The following is a 19547-nucleotide window of genomic DNA, read 5'->3' on the forward strand; positions in this document are numbered from 1 at the left end:
GGGCTTTCCTAACACCATTCCTGGAGGTCCAGAGACTTCCTCCTTAGTCCTGCTTTCTCCTCCTTTATGCTGTTGTTCTGCAGTGTAGTTCAGTTGTGACTTTTCTGTTTAACTAGGGGCCATCTTGTGGTCTGTCTGCTTGTTTTCCTGAGTTTTGTGCTTGACAGAGATTGTCCTGAAAGACCTGCTAGCTTATTGAGCTCTATTTCCCTTCAAAGCTGACTCTCAGGAGATCCCACTGACCATTTCCCTGAACACACTGGAGCTCTCTCCAGCTCTCTCTCAGATTATCACATCTTCAGTCAGTTCTTTCTTGTTTTTGAGTTGCAGATCCAGAAGAGCATCACTCTGGACTGACCCCACAGGTTAATATAGCCTGGAGTCCCATCTTACTCACTTTGCCCCCAGAGCTTTGTAGTCCTGATCTGCACTAGGCCATGGCTTTGGTGTCCATGTGGATCTGCAACAATGGGTGGTGGTCCAAGGAATGGAAAATTACCACAGTCTTTCTGCAATGAGTATGGTTCCCTAAAAATAGCCCCAACCTGTTGTAACAGCATGACTGTTTAGCAGTGTGTGCCTTCATCCCTCACAGTCACCCACCACTTCCTTTTGCTCTCTGCTGACACCCTGTTCAAGCTCAGTTGGTTTCAAAGCCTTCCTCAGTGGAGCTTGTTCTCCCTCACTGGTTATTAGGACACTTTACCACTTCTGTGAACTTTGATCTGAGGGCAGAGAAGGACTGTTTCTGCTGATGCAAGAAGTCACTAGTTTCTAGCTTCCCCATCTCAGGAGTCTCCATCAGCATCTCACTCAACCATAGCCTCTGACTTTTCTTCCTGCCTTGCATCATGAGCCTCAGGATTTGCCTCTGCAAGGTCTCACTGAATACTCTGACTTTCTGGTCATCCTTGATTTTTTGCAGGCTATTCACCTGGACAGACTTGTCCACCTAACACTGCTGGGCAATGCACAAATCAAAAAACTTCCTAGGAATAAAATTTTGGAACAGTTCATGTTCTCATTCCTTAGCCCTAATAAAGGCTCACTGCATGCCCCAATATTTGTTACCCTCTGATACAGTAAAAGTTGATGGAGATGGTTAAAGGATGGTGCAGTTAAGAAGAATAAAGTTCCAAAAGTTCTTTTCCCCCTAGGAAAAGCATCTATTGTTTCAGTGTTGACTATTGCTTTACAAATCTTGCATCCTTTTGTATAGCTGTGTCCGTTCTTTCACTCGGATGCTCAAACCCTTTATTTTTACTTTTTGGACAGCTGCATATGATGAGTGCTGCATGAGCTAAAAATGCTGCCCTTTCCTCTGAGGCACGGAATGTAAAATAATCAGGAGGAAATCAAGACAGAAAGTGCAGAAGTTGCTGCAGCTGGAGTCATATGGAGATGCATCTGAAAATGAAGTGCCAAATAGAAAATTAGTATAAATACCTTCCATGCCAATAACCAAACAACTATAGACTTAGAGGGACTACAGAATAGAACAGAGGATGAAACTGAAGAATTAAAAAAAGGGAGGTCTTACAGAGTGGTATTATCTTTTCTTTTGCTTTTCTTGCTTTTGTATGTGCCTGAAAATGTTTTAGGATAGACAAACAGATGACCACGGAGATGAATGACTCTTCAAGTGTAAAGGAAGTTTAGACTGTAAATGCAATTTTAAGAATGGATTTAGCTGTGAAAGAAGCAGCTTGGGAAGGCCCTACAGTGCTGTAACCCCATTAGTCACAGTGGAAGAGGTAAAAGGGCCTGTTAAAACAATAAATGGATGTGGAAAAGTGGTGACAGAAGGTTGAAAGCAGCAGCTGCACCCTGGAGGAAATAGGCACACTGGAGGAATAGGTTGCAGAAGAGAGATGGCAATTTTTTTGGTGACTGTCCACCATCTGAATTCCCCCTGTTCTTATCCGTATTAGCTCAATGTCGTGTTGACCCTCCCTACAGCAAGCAGAGGGAGGGGAGGAGACTTCCACACTTGTCAGTATTGGTTCTTCAGTCAGATGAGGAGGATGCACTGATATGACACTGTTTATTTTATTAGTATCTGGGTGAAAATAAAATCTGGCAGCAAAGCTTTTCAGAAACCGGGTGAGTACTCCTCTTTTCTGTGATCTTGTTGTACAGAGTCTGCGAGGAACCTAGGGTAGTCCATCTCTCTTACATTACTACATGGTGCACTGCAGAAAAACTATGCCTAATTTTGGTGGAAATGAAAGTGTGGAAGCTCCATTTTCTCACTCCCTAACCTAGTGAAGACTCATTGAGTGCACTAATTCTGGAGTTTTGTTATCTTCTGACTTATTATAAAGTGAGTTAACTTTTTCCACCGTAAAATGCTTGCAACCACATGCTGCCCCACTTCCCTATCTAGCACAGACATCCAGGGTACTGGATTCTCATGGCCAAGTGAGTTTTACCAAAATTCTGTGCCAGTGCATGGAACTCCCCCGTGTCTTCTTCCTGTTGCTTGAAAAAAGATATAGTGATTTTAAACATGAAAGTTAATCAAGTCTTCTTTTATTCCAAGTGGCAGTTCTTTCAAGCTAATTAAAATAATTCAGATGACTGAAGAACATTTTAATTGACTTAGGATTGCAGTTCAGAAAAAAAAATATTTCTAGTGGAAAGACTTTTTTGGATTAAGCCAGCATCATAGCATGCAAGAGAGTTGAATTCAGCTGTTACTCTGTTATGGATTTGCTTCATAACTTTGAGAAATGCCTTCACCTTACTTCTAAATGTCAGTTTTGATGGGCCATTCCACACTTTGTTTTGGGCATTTAAGTGAAATAGGCTCTTGCACTCAGAGGGTTCCTGTAGGTTTTGGAATTTGTCCTGGAGGCTGAAATTCTGGATTTTGTAAGCTAACCTACAGGGCTTGTTCCCAAGGAGCTGGTCTCACCTCTTATCTCCTACCTCCCCATGCCTGCCACTCCTTTGTGCCAGCACTGGTGTTTGTGCAGCCACATGTTCATGTGGTGAGGAGCATGACTCAAATGAAGATCTAGGTAGGTAGATTTACAGAGCATTTTCTAGGCACATCATTGCCTTAACTAAGCTCACTGAAAAATGTTATACTTCACAGGGAAAGTGAAGTAAGGCTTGGCTGGGGTTGGACCCTCTTGGAGAGCAGGTAGGATCCCACTTTTGGTGATGTCTCCCACAGAGATTGACTTAGAGGACTTCAAAACCGAGTTACTGCTTTCTAAGGGGACACATGGGCTTGTAGGGATTCCCCCTGTAAATGGTCCTATTCTCACACATGTAAATTTCCTTCCAATAGCTGATCATCTACAATCAGAGTTTTTTGGTTTGGTTTTTAATTCCGCAAGATACAGGGATTTCCTGCATGATGTTTTTTTCATGAGCTGCTTATGTGTGTTTGCTACTTAATTTCCTCCAGGTGGGATGGAGAATTGAAGGTAATGCTGATTTTAAAGCTTACACAGCTACATTTATGTTCTCCGTGACATGAACTTTATATTGCTTTATCTCATTTTTATGTTTATGTAATACACAAGTCTCTACTTCCTCTAGTGTCATGGAAGATGAAGGTTTGCATTTTTATACACACAGGCACTGTTTGTTTGAAGTGTCTCCTTTCTCCAGAATATTTGCATGCCTTTGAAAGCGGTTGCTGAGTGTGTCTAGCCTTCAGGTGATGGCAAAGCATGGCTTCATTGAGAAGAACTGGAAATTCAGAATAAACCCAGGACTTGTGTCCCAAAGAGAAATCCTCTTGCAAAGTAACTTACTGCTGCTACGCTGAGTCTGTATCCCACTGAAGTCAGTGATTTTACAGCAGCAGATACAATATTTGTTACAGATGTGGCTGGTTGTCACAAATGAAAAACGAGTTTCCAGTGTAATTTCCAATGATGTGTTGCTCTGAAACTGTGTCAGAATTGGAATGTTACTCAAAGTGTTGTCTAAAGTTGGTTGTCTGAGAATCTTTCCAAAGATTCTTCTTTTCCTCAAAGTTTTGGAGTATAGATGAATGATTTTTTAATGTTTTTTCTTATCTCTGATTCTCAGGAGGTACGATCAATCAAGAAATTACCTACCTTGATTCACTCTGGATTAGTAGCTGTTTATGGCACAGTTGTTTTGAATCATATAGTTCTCTTTTTGGGAACAGATGATGGACAGTTACTGAAGGTAAGCTGAGTGTGGCAGTTCTTCCCTTCTCCACCAGCTGCTGTTGTGTTCAAATGGGTAAATATTTCCTGGTTTATTCAGTATATTATAAACAAATATGATCCCCTGAATCTCTGGTTTTTGTTTGTGAAATAACTGCTGTATGGTCATTTGGAGAGCAAGATAACTTTTAAAAGCAATTATGTACCCCGCTAAAATTCAAGTAAACATTTCATTAAAACTCTAATGCCCACAGTATTAATTTACAGACTGTGGAGTTCTCAGTTATTCTGCCTTGTTTCCTCCTTGCTTTGATATTTCCTGTAGAAATATTGTTAGATTTTGGAAGGGTGTGTGTTTGTTTGTTTGCCTTTTGATGTGAAAAGCTGTCCATTAAAGAGAAGAGTCAAGATTCATTTTGCCTTAGCTTCTGAATAGTTGACCTACACTAATTTAAATCCATTGCTTGAAAGTGAAAGTCGTCTTATCTCATTATCAAACATTTCAACCATCCAGTCAAATGTCTTTTATGCTTTAATTTTTTCTGGGTTTTGTGAAAGTGTGCAATTCCTGCCTACACTGCAAAGGATGGCTCTCACTCTTTGTCTTTATTAAGCAGACATTGGAAAGGAATATAGTAGAGACATTGAAAATCTTTGTCCATTTGATTTCATTTTTCTTTTGATAATGAAATATGAAATTGAAGTCTTCCATGTCTCCTTAACACAGTGGAGACAGTGAACACATTTCCCTTGTTTAGTCATGAAAAAGCAACATTAGTGTGCTTATTGACTTGCAAAATGAGGTTTCTGGGGTGCCCTTGAATTCTGTGCAAAGAGTGGTAGAAAATAGTAAAGTTAGGCAAGGCAAGAAAAAGTAATGTCATCACAGGTGTATACTTAGAGAAGCCACAAAGAAATTTGTGTAAATTCCTTTTTACTTTATGGGTGTCTGAATGTTTGTTTTCTGAAGGCTAATGCTTTTTTCTCCATTGATAGGAGCAAAAGGTTGTTATTTTGGGATACAGGCATTTCTTCCACATTCAGTTTCCAAATCAGTCAGTAACAGGCTTGGTGGAAGGCATGTTTCATATGCTAAATCAGTGCCAAATTCAGTGCTAAATGTGTCTGGCATAGATTTTGTTGAAATTTTGTTCTTATGGTCTTTTCCTTCATCCTTCTCCAGTGTGAGAACCAGTGCAGTAAGTGAATTGAGTCATGGCGCAGTAATTAATCTCAGAAGCTTTGATGTAACTGAAATTAGACTTTTGTTTAAGATATTGACTGAGCAATAAAAGAGCATGGGAATAATTCAATTACACATGTTTTAGGCTATTCTTAATGAGGATATGAAATCTAATTGCCCAGAGGTTTTATATGAAATTGAGGAAGAAACTTCCATTTTCCACAAACTACGACTTGATCCAATGAATAATAACTACATCTATCTGTCCTCTGCCAATAAGGTAAGTCCAACATTTAATAAAATAATAAATTTATATAAACTACTGCTTTAAGGATTTCTACCGCTTTATAAGTAAAGCATCAGTTTGTGTCAGAATTAGACTTTTAACATGCAAACTGCAGTTACCAACTTGCCATCTAATATCTGCTTATGTTGTCTGTGTTTGGACTGCACTCCTGCAGAGCTTGGAAGAGCTTCTGCTGTCATGGGTGCTGCCCAGTGTTGCTATGATGCAGCAATACCCTTAATTCCATGGTTATTTTATGCCATTCTGCCAAGAGAGTGTTTGTTTCTCTTTTTCCTGGAGGCAGGAAAATGCAGATCATGCAGAGCCAAGCTTAGAGATAGCAAAAAACTTGTACACTCTTTAGAGACAAAGCAATCCCAATGTTGGTAGGTCAGGGTTTGCCAGTCAATTAAGGATTTTCTAAAGTGGAGAAATCTCTTAATTTGAGAGATGGCTTTGAAGCCTTAGTTCTGATGAAATCAGTGATAATGCTGCAATCAGTGATAAACTTCCCATTGTCTTCAGTTAGGCATAGACTTCAGAAGAACAAAAGGACAATGAGAAGTGAGCAATGTGTGTGCATAGTGAGGCCAAGGAGTTCAGCAGTGGCTGAGAGCTGTTGCACGTGAGCAAACATGTTGGAGCTGCACCTTGAGGAGTGAGCAGCTCCCAGGAGCCAGTACAGTTGTTGCAGCATATCTTGCAGCAGAGCTACTGAGCAGCAATGAGAAAATCTCTGTCTTGCCAGCAGTGGGAAAGATGGCATTGAGAGCTTAAGGGCTTGCTGTCCATCTTAGCTGAACAGGATTTCACCCAGCACTTAATTACCATCACTTGAAATAAGATCACTTTTCTGCAGTGAACATAGTGTTTTAGCCTGCTGTTAGAGAGCAGGGGTAAGTTGGTAGGAGAACCCCTGACTGATATAAAACATCTATCACAAATATAGAAGGAATCAAAGTCTCAGTCAAAAGTATACGTAGATATTCAAAGTAAGACTTGAATTTTCTTTAGCTTTGATAAAAGACCAACTTGTTATAGAGGAGCAACAGCTTTTAGGAATAAAGGCACTTCTCTGATCATCTCTTGGAGCTGAAATAAGGCTTCTACATTGTCTTCTTTAACTTGGTAGTAATCTAAGATTATGACAGGATTCTGAATTTATTATCTCACACGCTTTCAGATCAATTGAATTTTACAATATGTGGATGGAAAAAACAGTAAATATAATTTTACAGGAAGCAGTGTATCCTTGTTTCTGTTGAAAAAATATAGGAACTTCTAATTCTTGCAAATTTGTAAAATATGGTTTGAATTAGTTTTTCTTACTAAGATCATTAATTCACATTGTTATTAATCACATTATTTGTATCTGTATTCAGTATTTGTAATCAGCTTTCTCTTTTTCTTTTTCCTTTCCTTTTCTGAAAATGGCTGGCTAGGATATTCGAGCTGAATGTACAAGTATAGATACATACAATATAGCCACAATTATCTACATTTACTTACTGAAATGGCATTTTCATGCATGCTAAGCAGTTGCATGCGTTTGTTCTAGTGTGCACATGCAGTAACCTGACATGGTGATGCAAACACAGATGCATTTTGTTATGCGCATGCATTTTTGGATGCACCTTCATCAATCATTTAAATATCTCCATTTGGAGGAGAGAAAAATGGTGTTCTGCTAAGCAGAACATTATTTGTAAAATATACCTCCTTTCTCTTATTATCTATACTTCACTATGCTGATCAGTCTTTCTTGCATTAATCTGCCCATGCTGGCCTTTGAGTAGTAGAACCAAATTGTTATTGTCAGAGGTGTTTCATTATCTGATGGCAAAATACAGTGTGTGCAAAATAGGCTGCATATTTCTATCCAAAGGTCTTCTGGCAGAGGGGAATCCATAAGGAGACTTCCCCAGAGGGATTGTGCTTGGTTGCTGTCAGATTTTTTATGGTAACCTTCAAGTTCCCTGTTTATGGAGGCTGCATTAATTCAATGTGTTACTGCATTCTTTGGTTTCAGGTGAGAAGAATACCAGTTGCAAATTGCGGTAGATTTGCTTCTGAGCAAGAGTGCTTATCTGCAAAGGACCCCTACTGTGGGTGGTGTTCTTTCAATCAAAGGTATCTTTTAGTATTTTAGACTGTCATATAAAAGCAGAGCATTACTAGTCAGTGTACATTTTGACTGGCTTGGGGCTATTCAACATCAAAATGGTATCTACTGATTTTTTGTGGAATCAGTCATAGCCATAAACGTGAGACGCTTTCTTGTCATGTGAAAGGGAACTTGTAAAAGGCTTTGTAACTCTCAGTTTGAGTTACACTCAAACTTCAGATTTTTGAGATCAATCCATAAAATATATGTTGGGTTAAAAATAATAAATAATTTTGCTTTTAGAAGAGATATTTTTATTTTCAAGATTGAGAGAGAAAATTGTATACTTGTGCTTGAAACATCTTAATAGCTGGGAGCATCTTTTATGTGAGAACAAGAAAAGGGTGCTTAGTTGTCTTCCATATTGATAGTTTGTTTTTTTGGAACCACTGACTTTGGTTTAGGCCAAAGGAGAATTTCTTTCTAAATACTTTGTTCTCACATTTGAATCATAAATTTCAACACTAATTTTGAAGCAGGTTTGAAATCTATTTTACATCTGGGGCCTGGGCTGGAGCAATTCCTGGGTTGTTAGGCCTAGTCTTAGCAATTGCAAGCAACCACATCACGTAAAATGAAAAACTTGCAAGGACCATCCTAAATTTAAACAGGCTTTTTGTCCTTCCTGCCCTGGTTGTGCAGCTTCTTGGCAGCCTCATGTTTTGCTGATTAAAATATGTCTGCTCATTTTCATCATGTGTATGTTTATGGACAAGTTATAATTATTTGTTCTGGTGTTCACATCACCTTTGCCTAAATAAGTTCCTTCCCCACTCTCTCACACTCACCTCTTCAATGTTTTTGTGAAAGCAGTCTCTCTTTCTATCTCTTTTCATTTTGGTGTGCTGAAACATTGCACTTCATTAAGATCCTCTCACTTGAGACACTCCTTTCTTACCTCCACTCCAGTAATCCTTCCATTAAACTCGTGCATCCTTGTAAGATAAGGATGGCCAGGATTCTCAAAATGTTCCAGAAGAGATCTCAGCTGTGCCTTGCTTAATGTTGTTTAATCAGTCTGTCCAGGAAACACCTTGGTGTGTTCTGGGATCACAAACGTCTTTTTCATGACAGCATCACATTGACGGGCCACAATCATCCATGATCAAATAATGCCCCCAGGTCCTTCTCTTTCTTTGTTGTCTTTCCAACTGATGAGTTTCCAGTCTATAACACACATGGGTTGTGAGATCTTTATTGCTGTAGGTACATGTTCTTGTTCTTTATGCTTTGAAATGTCATTCCATTTCAAGGTTATCCAAGTTTTCCTGTGTGATATTCTTATCTTCCTTTGCATGTTAATGTTCCCAACTCTGTATCATCAGCAGATGTCAACAGTGTAAACCTTCTTTTATGCCAATTTGCCAGTGATTAAAATCTTAAACTAAAGTGCCTATAAGATGGATTTTTGAGGAATTCCACTAGTAGGCTCTTCTAGAAGGTTAATACTACTCAGTTTGTTTTGTTACCCATTTGGTGTTAGCGTGATTTTGCTGAAGATCTGCTACTTTGTGTTTGCAAAGGTAGTTATTGGAAGAGAGTAGGTATTTGTTCTGTAATGAGTTTTCTTCAAACTCTCTTTTGCTTCCTTGATAGAAGCTGTGTATGCTACAGTGCTGAGCTTTTCAGGCTTTTAATTGCCTTATAAAGAGATTGTGAATAACTCTTGTTAGTCAGGAAATCCTCTGCTTATGAGGGGAATCACAAAAAGTTTCTGTTTGATTGAAACAGAAATAATTTACTCTTTTGGAGAAAAAATGACTTACAATAATTTGAGTCCTGTTCAACAACCACATAATTTTTTACTGTAAAATGCTTAATGTCATTAAATATTTGACTTTTTGAAGAGACACCTCTAAAACTTTAGGAAAAGAGGAAGACATTTTTAGCCAGTATTTTAGTCAAAGTCCTTATGTGTCCACTAAAGCAATATATTCCATAATAATTTTGAGATCAATGATGTTTTCTACTTTTACAGGGAAATAAATTTTCTGTAAAATAAAATACACATTCCAGTTTTATATAAAATTCATTACCAATGCTCATTTTTCATTTTAAGGACAGTGTGAATTAAAGTCCGGTCCTTTAATGAAAAAACATGTGCATCTCATTGCAAGTGAAAACAAAATGAAACAAAATGTTTCCACTGTTCCTAGTTCTACTCTTTCTTCCATGGGGACATATATTAATTCTTCTTCTCACTTGCAATCCTTCAAACCAGTTAGTCACAGCATTGTGTGATTTCTCCTAATGTTTCTAGATTTTTTTGTCGATGAATCAGATTTGCCTGAATTATGCTGAAATGCAATTCAAATACAAGGTATTGATGTTTTACATGCACTTTCCACATGGAAACAATGTATTATCTAACATGACCAGAATTACTTTTGTGTGTAGTCAATGTGTGGGACATCAGTGGACTTCATTCAGGGGTTGGTACCCTGGAGAAAGAAGGAAGCCTCAGCTTTCTCTGAAAGCATGTTCTCATTCCATGAGGAAATCAGTATGCTTTAGCAGGACAGAGAAGGCAAGTATGTTAGGATCTGTGGTTAACAAAGATTAGTGAAGCAGAGACTTGAGGAAATACAAATGAACCAGTATGCATAAGTATTGTGTTATCACAGGGAAATAAGAGGAACTCAGTTCCAATCGTGTAGAGAAATCTTTAGTACTAGAAAGAAGTAGTTTGCTGTGAAATATTAAAAAAAAAATCTTGAATGTCCTTTTCTCTGTACACAAATCTAAGCACATCTGAAGTCTGATCCAAGGGTTTCATACCTTATACCTTCAGACTTGTATAAGCTCCAGTTCACCTTTCTGAGAAAGCCAGACTTAGATGTCTGAGTCTGTATGTTAATTTTCAGAATCCTGTGGTTCATAAATAATGTTTATCTGTTATATTCATTCCCTTGCAATTAATATATTTTTTTTTAAAATAGGGGTATTACAGAATAATGTCATCTTTAGGTGAGTGTAATTATGTTGCTCAGCCTTTGCAGGGCAATTTTGAGAATTTATGCTGAGGGGCATCAGATGTGACTGATTCCTATGAAAAATTCTTCACAGCACACTGTCAGAGTGTTAAAGGTCAGCTTTTAGAGCAACAAAAGGTGCATTTTTTCCCTCACATAAAGAAAAGCGTGACCCTGGGTCCTGGGTGGCATTACTGGTTTTGCTATTAAACTCTCAGATTCTTCACTGCCAATGAGGGAAAGAGGTTCACTGCTTGTGTTCCTCAGGCAGTCTTAAGAAAGCAAGTAGCTTCTTCCTGGGACAATTGTAAATATTCAGTTTGATAAACAGTTACTAAATATTTCAGTATTAGCATCACTGAAATGCATACACTTATTTAGTGCCAAATACTGTAAGTGTATTGCCTTGCATCTTTACCATTATAATCCTCACCCTGTCAGAAACTGTAAAATGTCTTTTGTCTTTCCTCATTGCCAGTGTGAATTACCTGCCTGTATGTTTTTGAGAATGTGGTTTATGCACATCTGTGGATGACAGAATCTGTCTTCTGTGGCTCTGAAACTGTGGTGCTAATGAGCCTTTGTGATCTCAGCAGGGTAAAGAGAGATATAAATGAGACTGAAATTCACCCTAGCTCAGACAGTTTGAAATATGTCAGGCATATATAGTCCCAATTTATTACAATATCATTATGATCTGAATGTATTCAGATGCAAGACCCTACCAGGATTCTTGTCCAGCAGGAACTCAGTTTCCTGAGCTGGACCACAAAGGAAATGACCTTGTGCTTAACTGTGTTTCAATTGCCAACATCTTGTTCTGCAGAGAAGATGACTTTATGGTTCCTAAGATTTGTGGGGTTATTTTGGGCATTTCGGAATGTGGTGGGTATTTTTGTTGAATATGTTGTTCATTTTGGAGGGAAAACACATTGCTTCTGAAATATATTTTTACAGTGAGCTTCTAGTGGAAAAGGCCCATGCTTTGCAGCTGTGAACTCATGTCCAGTTTGTAGAAAAGGAATGGTTCATGCCAGGCAGATGTCACTCTTCATAGGATTGAAACTATATATGCTTCTACATTTGGTAGAAAAGTAGAATAAAAACTATTAAATGTTACATTTTTTAATAAATATTCAATCTTAGTATTAAAATATTATAATATATTCAGTTAGCACTTACTTGTCTTTAATTGCTAACTGTATGAAATTACTTGGAGTTAATCTATGAATTGTTCATAAACTGTTGACAGCAGACAGGATGTCTTTTAAGGATTCACCTTTCAAATTCATTGATTGTCCATCTGATTTGTATGTCTATGTTGTCTTTTTCTTATAACATGTTTTTAATATGTGTAATCTTTGCAGTACTTATGTATCCCAATGTTTCCTCATTCTTCCTTAATTTTTTGTTACAAGTTTGTTTCCTACAATTTGGCATCTCTAACATTTGTATTTATTTTGAGCTATCCTAATTCTGAAATATATTTTGTGCTTGAAGACAGAGAAATCTATTTTGAACCTTTTCAAATCCAGTGGTTTTATCCATGTACACTGACAAAAAAGGAAGGATTACCATTCAAATCAGTGGGTGACAAAGGAGATTAGGGAAGAGGATGCATCTCATCAACTATGCACATTCATAGTCTAGCTTTACATTTGAGCTTCACTCCCATCCCTTCTTATACCCTCTGGAGAGAACAAGCAGCTTCTATGGTGTGGTTCATTTCATTTTGGTGTGAATGTCTAAAACAGGGTAGGGGAATTGTACCCTGAAGAAGGTATTTCTCCCCACAGAGTGTGGAGGGGGCTGGGGGCAGCGAGGGGAGCAGATCTAGAGCTGTCCAATGGATCAGTCAAGTTGGCAATGATGAATTCCATCCCAGGCTACCCATTCCACTGTTACTGGCCAAGCATCTCATGTTTGCTTGAGTCCCATTGACTTAATGAAAACCCTCGAGCATATATCAATGCAGTGTAATTAATCTTGATAAGCAGAAGATTTTACTGATTGTTTTCGTGAAGCTTTTTGCAGTTATAACCATATTTCTGTACAAAAAAAAAAAAAATCAAGAGTGTTCCTGTAAAAAAATCAATAACTTTAAATAAGTTGAAGTACAGTCAAAGGCACAATAAGGAGGCTAGTATAATTTTATGTATACTTTTAGGTGCACATTAAAAGAAAATTGTACACATTCAAACAGCATAAATGGTTGGTATAACATTTCACATGCACCTGATAAAGATCTGAAAATCCTGCTAAGTTTCCCTGCCAAATATCAGGTATGTACATCCAGTTTTATGTGTGTGTGTTTATTGTGACTTAAAATATGTAATTTTGTTGCTTATTACAGCTTGTCTTCTTTTGTCACCATGTTCCATACCTTAGTTCCTCTTACCCCAACAATTGCAAATATCTTGGAAGTCTCAGTAAGCTCTATGTGTAAATTAGATAGACATTCTTCTCCTCTCCTATGAAACATATCTTGAAGCTGAACTTCATGATGCTGAGTCAAAATTTCAAATATTTACCATGCTAACATTGCTTAGAAATGTTTCCAACTGTATCAGCTATTTTAATATTTCCAGTAACTGTATATCAAGTGCAGTATGGAAGTTCTGAGCTTTGTAACAAGTTAGAAAACATTCACTGGGACACATATGCTAACAGAAATTCTTAAGTGCTTGATATTAGTCTTTACTCTGTGTCTGTTCACAGCACACGCAGCCTTGAATATTTGATTATGAACTATTGTGACTGGCCACTTAATCTGCATGCTATTGTTTCTGATTTCCTGATTGAATACACTAATGTAATCATATTTGTAAAGCACTTGCAGCCAGAAACAAAGGATAACTCATTACAATATAAGTTCTGTTTCATAATTAAGTGCTCTTTGGTTATGGATACAAATGATCTCTCTCTGTGAAGATTCTTACTTAAATATAACGTATTATTCCTTTTAAAGGAATATAACAGCATAAAACACAGCAAAATTCTAGTTTTAAACTCCAAAATTATTTAAAATTGCTTGCTAGCATGCCATTCAGATCCATTTTACTTCTGTAAGTAAGCAATGCTCTTACTTTCAGAACCCTTTCTGTATTGCTTCTTCAGCTGGAAGAGTCACTCTCCTTTGAGAGTTTACCTAGTGAATTGTTTGCTTTTACCACAAAAATTTTCACTTTGTGCATTTCATAGTTCATAGTCATTTTCTGTAGAGACAAGGTGATGATTTAGCAAGTATAACAAAACCCCCATTGTATTCTTTTTTTTATTGTCTTATAGGTTGTTGTGACGGCAAGTGTAAGCAAAATCCTTACTTTCTGTATGATAAAAATTGTAACAACTGTTGAAATATTTTATGAAAACGTAGTGCTGAAAAATTCATCCTGTTTCTGCAATCTAACCACTCCAATGATAACTGACAACGGTATGTTTTACTATTAAATGTATTTAATGCTTATTCACTGTCCTTTAATACTGGGGAGTACTGTATAAATACAGGCCTAATGAGTGTGAAAGTACGAAATGCTTTTTATTAAATGTCACTGGAGAAAAAGAGTTCATATTTTGTTGAGTGATGTGAGTATAATCACAGTGTTCTTGGTGATTAAAGTTGTGTTAATGTAGAATCCTTTGAAGAAACCACCCTGTGGCTGGAAGCAGCTTCATCAGTTGACCCTGTGGCAATGCAGTGCCTTAGCATTAGAATATTTATTTACATGGTGCCATTAATAACTGTCTAAGGAAACCCAAGATAACTGCATTGACAATCAAGCTGGCTGGAGCAATGGAAGGAGTGTTGGTCTAGTGCTTTGCCTTGACAAATTAACCCATCTTAACTCTTCTCTAATCTGCAAACCGAATTTGTCTTTGCAAGAAGCTGTACTAACATAAATAAGAGGAGAATCTAATTATGAATGTCTGTACAATAAATAATCTTAACATTTAATTAACTGTTTCAGCCTAACTTAGACACTGTGAGAAAGTGATTGTGCAATGTGGAAGATTAGCAGAAAAATAGATGGTTCAGGGGCAGTTTGGTGGGTCATCCTTTTGACTTGGCTTCATTCATCCTTCTGAATTATTGGTTGAATCATTTTGCAGTAATTCTGACCCTGCTTTGTTCACCAGTGGCTCTCAGAGTCAGATACCTGAACTATTTGTATTGGATGCCTGGTGCTTGTGATCTGGTTTGTGTATCTAATGGGCTGAAGTTTTAGAATGAGGGGGTAATTTACTGAATGTCTAGACTTTTGAGCTGTTCTTTTGGCTTTGGTCTCAAGGATCATAATCCTTCACAGTGGAGTGTTACTTGACTAATAGTAGGGCCACATCCCCCTTGAATTTCTTCCAGAGAAGAATTAAGAATAGAAGCACAAAGCTTTTTTAACAGAGATTTGCTTTATTACTTCTTTAAGTTGCTTATGTTAGAATGCAAGAGTTTTAATATAAACTAAGGAACAGATAGCAAACCCAAAGATTCCCACATGTTTTTAAGTGATTTGAAGAAGAAACAGAAAACAGACACATGCCTTGCCTCTATCTCTCCCTCAATAATACAGCCCAAAGGACATGAAATTCTGTGCATGAATCTGATTCTCTTATAAAAACCTTGGTAGAGGAAGAAGAATGAAATTTTCCAGGTATTTTGGAGGACCTGTTGTTCTGAAGAGCTCCGTGCTACAAAGAGCTCTCTCTCTCAGGGACCCTTGCCCCTGAAGAAGGCTCTTTGGAATATTTGGATCTGAGTAGGCTGTTTGGGAAAAACTCCTCCAGCATTACAGAAGTGTTGGGTTAAGTTCCTGTCCAGCATTGGGGATTGAGAAGAAAAGACTGTCACTAGAAAGTGACAACTGGAGTGATATCCATGAGTATTTTGATCTATTAAGCTGTCTTTAGTAAACTCTATTAGTGGATTTTTAAGAGGGAAATGTCCTTTATTGACCCCGTCCCAAAAACCCATGTTATTTTGTAATTATGGACTATATAGTATGGTTCACTGTCTTCACAGACTAAAGCTTTCTCTTAATTCCATTAGCAGGTTTTCAGAGAACAGTTGTTATGCAAGCCAGCTCACCTTGCCTGTGCTTTGTGCCAAAAATGAGCCCTTTGGCAGGGTTAACCAGAAGGCTGTGAGGTTAGCTTGTGCCTGCCAGTATTTACTGCTTCTCATGTGCTCCTGTCAGTTGAGATCTCTTAGTGGATAATTCAAGTGTGAAGTAACATTGTCCATTTGTGGTATCTCCTGTAAAGTGACCTCAGTTTCACAAGAGGATGCACTTGCAAAACTCCTTTAGGTATCATTTCCTGGAAAAAACATTTTGAAAATACCTGCTACTCAGTGCAGTCTAATGCATTTTAAAAGGTCAGTGCAGACCATGCAGAAAATAATAGGTTCCATTAATTTCAACACAGACAGAATCAGGAGAGCATATTTGACAGTGTTGTTTTTAAAGTATTTATACAAGCTTAAAAGTAAATACAAGCTCTGCCAGTAGGAGATAAATTCCTTACTTTTAATTACTACTTCTAGTAAAATACTAAGAGTATTTTACTCTTGCTGTAGCTCACGGCCTGAGGCCTTTCTCATATACTGATTTAGGCAATTGTGTATCAACACATCAGATTTCTGCTGATAACTATATTTCTAGTTATCAGATGCAAATAAGTGTTTGATGAGAGATTTCAGAATCTGTCTGTCTGTACTCATCCACACCTTTAAGCAAAAAAATGCTGTTAAAGTCAGATTCTACTATCCAGTTAGTAAAGTGTTTGAACACATGAGTGGTCCCAAGGACTGTTTCTGACAAGCAGTTCAGATGAGCTTTGCAGTGAGCACCCAAGTGCCATGCTGCCATGTGGAGGTAGGACATACCTACATTAGCAACACAGGTGTAGCCAAAGCTGGCTTTCATCTGAACAAACCAGCCTGGGATAAAGACAAAGGTTTCTCTACCTTTGCAGATAGATAAAGCTGAAATCCCTGTAACTTTTCTGGGTTAAAAAGCTAGCTACTTCCTAGCATAGAGTAGTCAGAAAAGTCTGCAAACATGGGTTTCATTTGATCCCAGGCAGCCATTCATTTCACAGACTGCACATCTGCAGGCACACAGATGAAAGAGACCATGGCTTAAGTGGTATATATCTAATTCTACTGTTGGATGTGGTATTCTGCTCATAAGGGAAGATACTCTTTCATACCACAGCTGCCAGTGAATTGTTGGTATAGTAATTGCTAGCTGAAATAATGGCAAATTGACTCATGCAATCATAAAAGATTTAAATAGGATGAAAATTGCTACTGCATAGATTACAAAAGGAGACTCTGAAACCAAGTCTGTAAGACAGAAAGAGAGAAAAGTATGGTATGGTGGGGTCTCTTGCATTAGAACAGTCTGCTGAGTTAGAAGACTTGAATTCAGGCTCTGGTCATACCATAGTATATATCACTCTGTGCTTTTTGAGAGATGATTTTATATACCTGCTTCTCAGTAGCATTTCCTTATCTATATCCTGACAATAACATTACTTTTATTTGTCATGCAATGGTGGTATCAAACTTAATTAATATGTGTGTATAAAGCATGGCCATAACTCAGCTGAAGAGTTCTGTGGAAGGACAAAATCTGGTAATTTTTATCAGTCAAAAGTGTGTGTGAATGTATGAGAGAAGGTGCATATCAAGTACAGAACAGGTACTATAGGTTTTCAACTCAAATTATTTTTGAACTGTTATTTCTTCTAATATCCATCATTTACCTAACATGTACATTTTTCCAGATTGTCTAGTTCTTGAAGCATCACTGTCCTCAAGCTCTTGGAATATCACACAAACATTTCAGTTGAAAAAGTAAGAGCCTGATTTTTGTTAAAGTTCATTGTGGGGTTGATGCATGTGTGTGTGGGGGGGAAAGTGACTAAAGTCATTCATCATTCTTTTTTTTTTTTTTTTTTGTATTTATCAAGGAACTACATGGCACTAAACATAGTCAGATCTGTTTTCTTGGCCCACTTCCTCCTCCTTCTTTTTTTTCTTTCCCTTAAAAAGCTACTTCTTCAGATGACTCCCTTATTTAATGGGACCGTGGAAACTAACTGTAGGAGAGTCATTACAATGACTGAATTTATGACAAGTGCCTGAAGAGATAATAAAGGATGTCACAATAAGATTAAAATTCTTTTTGTCCTTGCATGAAAGGTGGGCCCCTGGTGCTCAGTGTAAGGCCTAGATTAGAGAAGTCAAGAGATTCTTTAAAATCACTTTGTGAAGCTGTTTTAAATTAGACCCAGATGCAATTTAATATGCTCTATAGGTAACATGAATATAATTAAGCCAGAAAGTAACATGTAATCTGCTAATAGGAATAATGAATACCTATTCTTCTTTACACATAATTTTTCAGACTCTCTGTTGAGAGCTGGCAGAGGAAGTATTCATGCCCAGTACGTGGCCTAACACTTTTGATAGGTGGTTGTTAATATTTAGAAAGATCTGGCTAACATATGCTGTAAGTAACTACAGTGTTCCCATTCCAAATGCTCCTCCCCTATGCAAAAAGGCTAATTCCTAAACACCTGGGGTGAACTAAAACTCTTGCTTTTTGGGAACTGGCACATCACTTGCCTGTCCCTGGAGGAACACGGGGAAGGAGCTGTCTTTCTCTAAATCAGAGCATTTCTCAGCGTGTTTGGAGAGGGACTGTGCTGCTCTTGGCTCTCTTCCAAATTGATAGAAGCATTGCAAAGCAAGATAGTGACTAGCTAGTCTCAGAACAGGCAAATTTTTTGGTAGATGAAGGCTATAGCAAACTGGCAATGCTTTCTAGCACTACACACATGGAACAGAGGTTCAGACAAGCTGGAAAAAAAATCAGTGATGGTTTTCTGCCCTTTTATGGTTAAAAAATACTACCTGGCCACTCAGTGTAATGGAGTAAATCACAGTAAAATGTAATCCCAAGTATTTCCTCTGCTTCCTGCCTTTTTTGAAATTAATGGCTCTCAGCATGTCAATACAGATTGTATTTCATACTAAATTTCTTCTCAGAATAAGTACAGCAGAACAATAGGGTAGGAGGGTAAAGGGACTTTTACCCATCTCATTACATGTGTGCTTGGTTGTTCCCTTGGGTTTATGCTCTCTTCTGTCACTTGAAATTTGACATTCATGACTGAATCTAGATTGAGTTCCTGTGTCTTACAAAAATTCTGTTTCTGTGTTACCAGCTGCTCACGGTGTATACACAAGGGTGAGTGTGCCAGCTGTGAATGGATACGTGTCTCTCCTGTCACCACCTGCCAGGTGAGGTTTGCTGGGGAAAACTGGAATCCCCTGTGATGCCTTTTCCTTGTATTTTTTTCCTCTGAGCAGCAATCTGTCTCTATTTTATCCTGACATGGTGAAATGCTTATTTTTTTTCAGGATGATTGCAGTGCAGCTGCTTCCAAGGGGATCGCCGCTGTGCAGAAAACAGAGGTAAGTTAGCATTTTAAGATCAGCATTATTAAGGCTCTCTGGGTTGGGGGAAAAAATAAATTTATTTAAAATCAGAGGACTTTGCAGAAAAAATAGAGATATGGATGAGGAGACAGTCATTTACAAAGAAAATTAATGAAGAATTTGGATTGATACTATTTCTTCTTAGAGCTCTGTTGGTGTTTAAAGGTACCAGCAAAAACTTGTGTTTCAGATGCAGGCATTGAGATGGTGAAAACTGCAATTGTCATGTGCCTACCTCTAGATGCAGTGTTTACAACATTGCTTTAAATGCCAAAGTCTCTG

General features: G+C 37.8%; 1 protein-coding gene across 1 annotated transcript in view; it reads left to right on the plus strand.

The window, feature by feature from the left end:
• PLXNC1 (plexin C1) overlaps positions 1–19547 on the plus strand; it is a 70482-nt gene that overhangs the window by 7032 nt on the left and 43903 nt on the right. The window contains exons 2-9 of the mRNA XM_018910426.3: positions 4051–4173; positions 5483–5617; positions 7653–7753; positions 12927–13041; positions 14048–14192; positions 17546–17615; positions 18992–19067; positions 19188–19241. Of these exons, the coding sequence (XP_018765971.3) occupies positions 4051–4173; positions 5483–5617; positions 7653–7753; positions 12927–13041; positions 14048–14192; positions 17546–17615; positions 18992–19067; positions 19188–19241 (819 nt within the window). The remainder of the gene's footprint in view (positions 1–4050; positions 4174–5482; positions 5618–7652; positions 7754–12926; positions 13042–14047; positions 14193–17545; positions 17616–18991; positions 19068–19187; positions 19242–19547) is intronic.

Source organism: Serinus canaria, chromosome 1A, assembly GCF_022539315.1.
Source record: "Serinus canaria isolate serCan28SL12 chromosome 1A, serCan2020, whole genome shotgun sequence".
NCBI classification, from domain to species: Eukaryota; Metazoa; Chordata; class Aves; order Passeriformes; family Fringillidae; genus Serinus; species Serinus canaria.